This window comes from Convolutriloba macropyga, chromosome 6 (genome assembly GCF_964194025.1).
Source record: "Convolutriloba macropyga chromosome 6, txConMacr16.3, whole genome shotgun sequence".
NCBI classification, from domain to species: Eukaryota; Metazoa; Xenacoelomorpha; order Acoela; family Convolutidae; genus Convolutriloba; species Convolutriloba macropyga.
In genome coordinates, this window is record NC_134473.1 from 30,120,516 (window position 1) to 30,132,166 (window position 11,651).

General features: G+C 35.7%; 2 protein-coding genes across 2 annotated transcripts in view; one reads left to right on the forward strand and one right to left on the reverse strand.

The window, feature by feature from the left end:
* LOC142340633 (rhodopsin-like) overlaps nucleotides 1–9,873 on the forward strand; it is a 51,208-nt gene extending 41,335 nt beyond the window's left edge. Inside the window, exons 5-7 of the mRNA XM_075391327.1 lie at nucleotides 4,737–4,843; nucleotides 5,583–5,668; nucleotides 9,715–9,873. Coding sequence (XP_075247442.1) covers nucleotides 4,737–4,843; nucleotides 5,583–5,668; nucleotides 9,715–9,873 — 352 coding nt within the window. The remainder of the gene's footprint in view (nucleotides 1–4,736; nucleotides 4,844–5,582; nucleotides 5,669–9,714) is intronic.
* Nucleotides 1–11,651, reverse strand: part of LOC142341614 (uncharacterized) — a 221,242-nt gene that overhangs the window by 159,137 nt on the left and 50,454 nt on the right. The gene's annotated exons all lie outside the window — the stretch shown is intronic.

Consider the following 11,651-nt stretch of genomic DNA (forward strand, 5'->3'; position numbering starts at 1 on the left):
ACATTGGCTTTGATTCTGCTGATCGCTTTGCCACACACATAAGAGATCAACATGGACTGCCCTCGAGAACTAGTGAAACAAGCAGAAGACCAACAGAATCCGCCTTTCAAGGAGCACTTCAAGTTTTCACTATTGATGGAACGGAGGACGACCAAGATCTCATGGAGTTCATGCTGAACAAAAGAGACATCATAACGGACCTTATAAACCGCGAAGTTTCGACTGCAGCCAAAAAAATTCAGTTTGTTGTGTCTCTGGATCTGTACAAAGAAAGAAACGAAAATGACAACGAAGAACAAGCTATCGAAATCTTTGCTAGCTCTGAAATGACTTCAGTGTACTTGGATGGACTCTCAAACGAAGATTTTTTCAAGATGTTGAGTAAGATGTTGAATGTTCTCTTCATGTTTTCGTCACAAGGCAGTGGATGGATTCTACGCAAAGTAAACAGACTGGAAATCAAGATAGCCGCATTTGCCCCCGTGCATGCATCGTCATATATAGCTCTACCTGGTTTCCTGAACGGATGCCGTTCATTGCTCAATATACGAAACCATTTTGATCACAACTGCTTCGTGTATTGTTTTGTTACCGCGTATCACATCAAAAATCGAATCAATTTACTGACAGAAGGTCGATCGGGAACTGAAAAGACGAATCCAGATACGTACAAGAATGCGGAACGACAGCCGGATGGAGACTATCAGATGCCCATGCCCATAAACAGGATCCCATACTTTGAGGACGCCAACGACGTTCGCGTCAATGTTTTCGGGTAAGTGTTTCTTTAATAATATCAATAAAATTCAAATATTCCCGCGCAACGAATCAAAATGTTAAAACTGTATTGGTCTTCATGAATCTGTTTTGTTTACAGAATCGAGGGAACACGTTTGGTGATGATCTACGTTTCCAAAAAGTCAAACAAATCCTTCACAATGGACCTTCTTCTCCTCCACGATGAGAATGCCCATCACTACGTTCTCATCTTGAATCTGGAACGATTTGTCGCATACTTCAAAGGTATAGCGCACCGTGCAGCGCAGCGTATTTGTCGAAATTGTTTTCATTTGTGTACAAACAGAGAAACTTATCAAAACCATGTTAAAACATGCAGTGAACATGCAGCAGCAGAAATTGTTATGCCAAAAGAAAGCAACACTTCCCTACAGTTCAGAAACTGGAAAGCACGCTGGTTTCTTCCTATCGTTCTATACTTTGACACAGAATCTTTTCTTCCCTCACCCTCTACTTCCTACACAGTTGCAATTGAAAAACATGAACCTTGTGGTTATGCAATAGCAGCCATAGAACACGGTAAAGCAACTCCTGTCTACTTTGAACTCAAAAGAGGTGACAACTGTATGAACGAATTTGTAAAATTTTTGCACGTACTGGCGCGGGACATCTACAACCGAAAACGAGCTTTCTACGGACCATACCGAGGACCTGTTCCAGCGCGTGAAAATAACACAAGATGTTGGATCTGTGAAAACGAAATAAACGATGAGGCTGAGCTTGTTCATGACCATTGTCACTACGATGGTCATTTTCTAGGGTGGGCGCATCAACTGTGTAACACTCGTCGCAGAACATCTAACTTTACGCCAATGATTGGTCATAATATCAAAAAGTATGATATTCATCATATATGTCTTGCACTAGCAGAGTCTGAGCCAGAAACGAAGTTTGAAGTTATACCTTCTACGGACGAAAACTATATATCACTCTCTGTTGGAGTGTTCATAAAAAATTTTGAGTCGGAGGCCGGACAACAAGTACCCATATTCGAATACATAAGGTTAATTGACTCGTTTAACTTCATGCCCCAATCACTCGAGTCCTTGGTAGCGGATCTGCCTGACAATCGCTTTGACATTCTACGCTCTAAGTATGAATCTTACTCCAATAGCGATTTTCAACTTCTCTGCCAAAAAGGTTTCTACTGTTATTCCTACATCACATCAGAACAAGTGTTTGAAGAAAAAGTGTTGCCTCCATTATCGGAATGGAAAAATACATTGCATGGCGGTGAAGTCACTATCAGCGAAACCGACAAACAATCATGCTCAAACAGTGTTTTCAAAATTTGGTTGTCAAAACATCGGCGACTACCACGATCTTTATCTAACCGGTGGCACTTTGCTCTTGGCGTGCGTCTTTGAGGCTTTCAGAGATATCTGCTATGACACGTACGGTTTAGATTGCGCACAGTACTATGGAGCATCAAATTTATCAGGAGATGCGTTCCTCAAGGTGTGCAAACCCGACCTGCATTTGCTAACCGAGAGAGAACAACTTGAACTTGTAGAGAACATGATGCGCGGAGGAGTGTCTTCAATCTATGAGCAACGACTCTTTCAAGCAAACAACTGCCATCTGCCGAACTATGATGCTTCTAAGCCGTCTACATATGCTTTGATGCTAGACGCAAATAACCTCTACGGTGGCGTAATGCAGAACGATCATTTGCCCTTGAAGGATTTTGCGCTAGATGCACACATCACGCTCGAGGAAGTACTCAAAATTTCGTCAACGGCACAGCATGGATACATAATTGAAGTTGATATTGATTATCCACCCGAATTTCATGAAGCTCATGAAGATTACCCTCTGGCGCCATCCAAATTGAAAATCAAACATTCTTGGCTGAGCGGTTACCAGAAAAATTTGAAAGTACAGATGCACTTACCTGAAAAGTCATCTGGGCCAAAAATCGTCCAAACGCTGTTGCCTAAAAACCGCTACACGCTACATTATCGGCTTGCCCAATTCTACAATTCAATGGGGCTCAAAATTACAAAACTTCATCGGGCATTAAAGTTTGAGCAAGCGAACTGGATGCGACCCTACATGGAGCTAAATACCAGTCTCCGAATTGCTGCCAGTACTGCTTTTGGCAAAAAGTTCTATAAGGGCATGAATAATTCAGCGTTCGGAAAAACGTGCGAGTCGAAAAGGAACCGTGATCAAGTCATTATTGTTCGAAATGCTCAAAGTGTGCTACAAAGAACGCAAAACTTTCATTTTAAATCGTTCAAAATCTTTGGAGAGAGCATGGCTGCGATGAAAACTGCAAAAAAACGGGTTTATTGGAACAAACCCACTATTGTAGGGGCATGTGTACTTGATCTGGCAAATTACACATGTTCCAATTCCATTATACAGTGATGAAGCCAAATTTTGATTGCAAAGTTCTCTACTCGGATACTGATTCACTGCTATATCGAATCAATACAGTAGACGTTTATGAAGATATACGCCAAAAAACTCAAATTTTGCAACATTTCGACTTCTCTAATTATCCACCACAGCACCCGCTCTTCTCCAAAGTGAACGAATATGTCGTCCTGAAGTTTAAGGACGAGTTTGCCAGCGTGCCTATTCAAGAATTTTGTGCTCTCAAGCCGAAACTCTACTCAGTAATTGCAATTGGTAAGTTAGTTTTCATCACACTCACACGTATCAATATACAGCTTGTTAGTTGGGACTGTTCCTAATGTTCAATATTTTAATTTAGATGGCGGGGAAAAGAAATCAGCTAAAGGCGTCACAAAATTAGCACAACGACAACTGACGCATGACAGATTCAAAGAAACGCTCTCCTCTGGTCGTTTGATCCGCACGCAAAACCATAGAATAGCTTCTAGCAGCCACCAACTCCATACAGTAACCATCAATAAAGTGTCGCTCAACGCTTTCGACGATAAACGATACATTCTTGAAAATGAGATCGATACGCTGCCGTTTGGTCACATAAATATTGTCCACGATCGTTTCTTCGACGAAGACGACAATTTCGATAATGAATCGTTGAGTTCCTGGTCGTCTGGAGAGTTGTACGAAATTGAAAAGCAGAGGGAAATTGAAACCACAGTTGAAACGATTACTGACAACGCTGAAATCCCTGACCCCGGCTTCGTAAGAACCGCCGCAATCACAGAGTCTGATATTGATTCTGATGAAATTGCCGATGAAAATGAGATAGAAGAAGAACGTCCAGTGTATAACCCATTTATTGATTATGAAGCGATAGAATCAGACTCTTAATTAACAAAACAATGCGCTATTTTGTATGCAATTTGACGCCTTTGTACGTGTTTAATTCTCTTATCTATAACAGTTTCTATAACAATTCAATTCTATATGTTGTAACGTATAAATTCAGCTTTAAGTCAAATCTACTTTGCTAGGTTTTGCCACAAATACGCAAGAATAGTTGAAACTGGAATGGCTTTCCAATAGCGCAATACCAACAATAAGCCACCAGACAAATACATGTAGCGCAATTACCACTTTCATATTTTAAAAGATCTCCCCTAAGGGATCAGGGATCCCCCTCTGCTGAACGGATCTCCAAAGGATCTCCCCCCGATCTTCCTGTATATATACGATACTACTAATAATAGACAATTGCACAAAGAGGTCGACAAAAGGTATGGTCCAGGGAGTGTATTTAGCTTCTGGGAGGATACCCCCCCAGATATTTAAATTTGATTAATGTTTCTACCTGGATGAACAACAACCTTCAAGGGTTGAAGTTATACTGTGTGCAGCATTCGCAGTTTTATTCTTTGATTGACTAATTCAGCTTTGTAGGTTTTTGTTTGAACTGTTAATAACCGCATTACATAGTAGTGTTACATTATACTTGGTAAGGGATCAAACAAATTTACAAATTAAAAATTGAACATTTGGTAGGATGCAAACTAGTGAATTGTGATGACGTAATTTAGAACCCGTAAAGTGACGACAGTGTGTGCAGTGGCCTCGTGTGCATTTGTGGTCGGATGGACTCCCTACGCGTACCTGGCATTCATGTCTTTCCTCGGACAAAAAGTCGGTAAGACTGCCCACTAGGTACATCGTAAATTTATTCCGTGGTATTCCAAAGTTAATGAAAATGTAGAAATTCTTTCTTATTTGTTACATCATCCTTCCATCAATATAACCTTTTTTTGCAAAAACTCTGATGGAAGAATCATGACCATTGGCTATCCACACAGATCATAACGATAACCTATGAAAGAACTGCCCGTCCCCACATAGGACTTTAATGGAAGCGACTAATGAACTAATATGTTGACATCCATAAATAAATCTCCCGTCAGCTCCGAAATATTAGGAATAAGTTTCTGGACGATATAGATTAAGGCAGAAAATGGGAGATCTCGTCACAAACCTCAAATAATATAGTGCAGACCACATTACGCCCAGAATTTTTACAAGCTCGACAAGTGATTGGTCATAACACCCAAGAACTGAAAATTTTGATGAGTAAAAATGATAATTTTGCCCAACAGACATCCGCATTTTTTTCATAAATTTTTACCATGCGATTTAATGAAATTTAATATGGTCGTAGTAAAGAATTGAAATAACATGATTCAGGGCTGATTTACTGTATGCTTCTATGGTTTCGGGATATGCATTTGGTTCATTGGTTCAGAATGAAGTTTTGGTAGCCGCATAAAAGCACTCAAAGATATTTGACAGCTGCTACCTGTTCAAGATAACCACCCATGATAAGCTTTGAAGTGTCTGTCTGTTCAATGTATGCTAATGAAAAAGTGATGTTTCAGGACTAGGCTATGCATTCTTTGCGAACGCAGCAGCTAAACTGAGTTGTATCTGGAACTCCATGATGTTCTTCATGTCACTTCAGAAGGTTATTGATAAATTGTATACTTCTGAAAGTTCAATTATTCATAATTACTGTTTTTATAAGCCGCTGGCTATACCTACACACACAATGTAAATTAGTAAATGGTCACAAACATTGCTTCTAAATCTTCTTCACGCACTTGAAATTTCAGTTTGTTTCAAGTTTTGGGAATTCTGAGGAATTATTTTTTTAAAGTAACAAAAATTTTAATTGATGGGATTCTTTAAAATGAAAAGGCCGTCACTAATCAGTCTTCATTGTTGCCAAATCAGATAGGCACAAAATTTCAGCTAACTTTCATTTTATTAAACTTGAAAAATGCATTTATAAATTCTTATTTCTTTATTTAAAGAGAACTTAGATATCTTCATGCAAAAATGTAATGGTTCATTATTTTCCATATAACTGAATAGATAAAAATGTTTTCCAGTTCTCAACATTTTTATTAGGGATTATTCTGTTACCTGGTTTTTAAAATGATATGAGAAATATAGTAGCTTTTTTTTAAAATAAAAAACTTTTATTACCAAAATGGAAGTATGCGGAGGAGTTTTTGTGGTTATTCCTGACAATGGAACATCCCCAAAAGACCTTAGCAATCCTAGAAAGTCATTTATGATTCTTAGTAACCAAATTATGTTTGCCTTTACTGAATCTAAGACAATGAAAAAAATCTTTGTAAACAAAACGAAAATAAAAAACTATAAAAATATAAAAATTATTAAAATACTCTTGCTTTTCCCTTGAGAGAATAATCATATTTTTTATCCTATCAGTCATACCAAGTCGTATATAGATATGTTTTGTGCATACGATGGCATTGCAGTCTGGGTAACGTAATCAAGCACTTCAAAAACTTGTTTGTCTTATGAAAGTGATATAGTTTTATGAAAGAATTATAATATGACAAAGAGACGCGGTAATTGGCGTTCGCACACAAAACTCCGACGCTAATCATCCAAAATTTTGGCATAAATGTCTACCAAATGAGGAAAAGATAGAACACCAACAAAAGTTCAAATGTTTTTCAAAAGAAAAAAGTTGGAAAAAAAGATTGCCTCCAACGCAAACAACTCAGTGAGTCAAAAATGCCGCATTATTCTGACAAGATCAGCCATTGTCAAGAAAACAAGTCAAGACGAACCACAAAATCAAACAACATTAACAAGGTCAAAAAAGCGTCAGTTAAAACCGAAACTAAAATGACTTGTTCCCCACTAGAAACGATATGGGACCAATCTATGAAAAACTCTGTAAAAATTAGACAAAATGAACAAAAATAGCAAATTTAGAAAATTGGCTAATATTATTAAAAACAATTAGTTTCAAACTAATGAAAAACGATTAGATTGCAATTGAAAATATCCAAAAAATTTGTGATCATCTGTGTTTCGAAGCCGTAAGGCCACCTCTTGCCATTCAAAATATGTTCAATTGAGCCTTCATATAACAACAATGTGGTATAGAACCTCTCATTAATGAGAAGAGGTAACAAGTAGACAAAAAAAGAGAAAAAGGGCGAAATTAAGTGAAACATTTGTATTTCTCAAAAACAGTTAGTTTCGAAGACATTAGATATAAGTAAAATATTTATATATGTTCCTCGATTTGTCCCAAGGAAGTGTTTGAGACCTTAAATTATTCAGAACATGTCTTATGTCTCCAAAAAGAACGTCAAAAATAGACAAAAATCAAAAATTAGTTAACTGAATTCTTCATATTGAATTCTTTTGAAAAAACTTTAAATTTTGTACAACTGCACCTTCCCTCGACAACAATAATGTCGTCAGTGATCAGTAATTAACGAGTCCCGTTAACAAATGGACATAAATGAATAAAAAAGCGAAGTTGATAAAAGTTTTTTTTGTTTCTGAAAAAAATTGTTTTCAAAGTCATGAAAGCCATTAGCTATCTACTCAATTCAGAATTTAGACTCAATTATTCTTCCATAAACAAACAATGACGAAAAGACTTGTCAAAATCCATGAATTTTAATAAGACTAGAAAGACAAAGTAAAAACGGTAGTTAAAGACCAAAAAAAAGTTCAATTAAATTCTTCGAGAAAGGGGTGTCGAAGCCGTTAAAACAATAACCTATGCCGTTTTAGACTTCTATAAGTTCAATTATGCCTTAGTTTAAATGCGAAAAATTTGAACTGTCAATTTATGTGATACCGTGACAAAACGAGAAAAAAACAGTGAAAATTGGGCCAATGCCTAAAAAATCAAAAAAAATGTGAAATCTAGAAGTATCAAAGCCAGAAAACCATATCTTTAAGCGTGAATCGATGAAACAATTAAAATTTAATTCACTAGAGTGAAGAAGAAAAGGGATTCTTTTTTGCTGACTCTAAGCTACAAGTTGACCACATTAAGAGAAAAATAGTGGCGAAGTTCAATGAGCCATCCATTTTTTTTAAAATCAATGGTTTTTAAAAGTTAAACAGGTCATAATCTTTCGATTAAAGAAACAAGATACATTAGTTTGGAACTGCTCAAGAAGTCATTTGGACCCTTCACCAGTGAGCTTTGATTGAAACTGTTCTCTACTTTAATTAACATAAAAAAAATAAAATTTAAAAAAAAGACTGACTGATTACAATCCGAAATGATTTTGGATTGTTGCCGTCCAAGATTGGACCAAGAGCAATCATGCTATTGCTGTGCGTCTCAATTGTTTCGAATGTTATAGATGTAGATAATTTGTTATTTAAAAGATCAAAAATAAGTGCTGCGTTTTTCATTATCATTGAGTAGAGTTAGCAAAAAATTTTAATTCGGCAAATTTAAATTTCCGGCAAATTTAATCAAAGTGGACTAAATAAGCTTGTTTGGGGCAATTTTGGATGAAAAAGGCTGAATTTTTACATATTTAGCCAAATTTTTAGCCAAAAAAATTAAATCAAAATAGTCAACAATACTTTTCCGTCCTTGAAAATAAAATTAACAGCACTATTGTTAACAACTTTTACATATTTTATCAAAATTGACGAAATTTTAGGCAAAAATTCCGGAAAAAGTGAATAAAAATAAAGCCAATTGGTTTATTATTCTCAAAAATTTAAACCACGATAACTCGCTTTAGAAAACGAAATTCAAGAAAATATTTTAATTCCACATTCTACACTGAACGGGCTTTTGAATGATACCACTCACAACTCTCTACGATGAATATATCGATCGGTCAAAATGTCTGAACAAAAACAAACCCATTTAAGTATAGAGTCCCCCCCCCCTCCTCGAGAGGAGTCGGAACAAAAAATGGTTTTCTGTGGAACATATTATTTTCATACTTATCTAGAAGAAGACTGCTTTGTGAAAACACTACTGACCATTTTATTGGGTGTTAAAGAGCAGCCGGAACAGTGAAGAAAATGATTTAAAATGTGAGTAAATGAATCTTATTGGTTCCAAACATTATTGGTTCCTAGTAATGATGCAACCATTTATGGTTCTCACTAACAATACAAAGATCATAAAGGGGCTCTTTTTATTGATTGCGAGATTGTTCCCAGAAATTTTTAATGCTTTATAAGGATAAGATAAAGCATTAGAGTTTTTGATAGTAAAATTATGCAAAGGGATAGGTATTTGTAGTGTGAATAGTCAGTCGGCAATTTATTGAATTGATTCGTTTATAGATCATTTCCCAACCAAAGAATGGAAAAATTTTGTTCAAAGATTCGTTCTGGTTTAAAGAGTTTTCAAATGATACCGCTCATGTTTCTTTGCACAAAGAATATCAGTCGGCTAGAATTAGTTGAACAAAAAAGCCATGTTTGATAAATGACTAAATTTAGGCTAAACAAAAAGTTATAAACGTATTGTGATAAAAAATTTTACGTTCAAAGCAGTGGAGAGCATAATCAATAAGTATTATTACAAGGGTGCAAAATTGTCATATGTAGGTGACTGATTATAGTGGTAAAGACATTAGGAGTGTTATTTTGTGTTAAAAAATGACATAAGTATCAAAAGGCTGGAGGTAAATATCAAGAGAACAACATATAATAACAGAGCTTTCCCAAAACATTGTGTTTGAATAATAGGACCCAAACGACAAGGGTGGGAAGAAGAAAGATGGGGAGGGGGACAAGGGGAAGGGGGCGGGAGGGGGCAAGAAGAGCAAGAAGGAGCAGCAGAAGCAACAAGAGAAACAGAACATCAATGATGACGCGTCATCCATGGAACACTCCAGGTACCATTGACATATACTTGATTTATTAGCTTACAGATTATTAACTGGACAAATTAGCTTGGATTTACCTTAGTTTAAATCTCAACTTTTAAAATATTATCTCTGGGTTTTGGCCGGTGAGATAGTATGGAAGACCACTGCACTTAAAGTTTAAAATGAGGAGTTCTTTAACCGATCAAGGAGGAGTATCGTTTAGACGATTTGGACTTAATTTCGATTTTTGATATTTTTCTTTTTCTTCAACGCTCCAACTTCTTTTGCTGTCCTCTATCTTTTTGCATTTTTTCTACAAGCTAGAGATATTGACACAAATTATAGACGCACTGAGAAATACCAGTAAAAAATGGTCACGCACAATTCTGCAGTGTTGTGAAAAAATAAAGAAGATTTACGAAAATCTATTCAAAAAGTTTTTGCAGTCTAATTATGAAGTAGCTATTGAAATTTGGTAATTTGCAGTATAAACTTTGGCGTTTTCTCTTCTGTATTCTATTACTTACTCACACAGTTATAAACTGTATTTTAGAAAAATTGATAGTCCTCGGTAAAAGTGAACCTGCAAGAAAGCATCTTTGACAGATTTTTGGATCAAAGCAAGGTTCGGACTAAACTATACCCAACTTTGATTTCTCAACAACAATCACAACTATTAGGGAAATAGACAAAGTTATCAAACGTATCGTGCGGCTAATTTTTCATCGAAAAAAGTTTGAAAGCACTTACGAAGAAAGAGTAAAACATAGGATCTATTTAGCCTCGGAGTTACATGCCTATGAGGTTCTTAAGCAGACACTAAAAAACATAAGGGGACAATGTAATATTTCACCAGTTTCAAAGGGTTTCTCAATGCAAAATTGCCTTAAAAAAAGCAAGCGGTTGATTAAAAACAAAATAACTCAAGGTAAAAATCTATTTCACAGTTTTTCAATAATAGTTAGGATAAGGCGAGTCTTAAGAATGCTTCTAGGTTACGATGATGAAATAATAGAAAAGATTGAAAACATGTCTACTGCCGAAACAAAAAATTTCTGTCATCAATTTCTAGATAATTATATTTTGGGTAATGAGGACATAGTCAGACTGTTGTATGAGTTTTAATATCACAACTCAAAGGCGTTCCATAACCAGAATAATGTTTTCACTAGGTTTAATGCTACCTTCAAAAATAGTGCTTCCTCTTTTTTTTTCTTTTCTTCATTTTGAATCACTTTCATCCAGATAAACTGAACGAGACACTTGAGAACGGGCCATCGGCCCAATAGTGCTCTCCCACAGTCAAATATGTGATTGTATTTGTACAAGTAATTGTGAAAAGCTACTTATTGACTGATGGAAACAATTTATTATATTATTATTATGAATGAAATCATAATGAATGAAATCATAATGACACCAAAATGGCAACAGAAACTGAGGAATACTGAAAACAATTGATAATTTTAAAAAACACAAATCCTATCGTTCTGTTTTTTTCTTACTTTGTTCAGTTTTTAATCAAAATTGCTAATCATGTAGTTGATTCAAAAACTGTGGTGACCGTGAAAAAAATTGTGAAACATCATAATTTTTCGCAGGCAAATTTTTTAAAGACAAACTTTTTTGATATAATGTACCCAAAGTTGCATCTCCAAGGTTAAAGATAAAATTGAAGCACCAACGAGCGATATTGGCTTGGTACGATATCAATGAATACAAAAGGATTATATCCGATATCCGAGACTATAATCATCAAAATAATTCATTCAAAAACTGGTTCACGATGTAACTGCTTTTGACCAAATAATATCA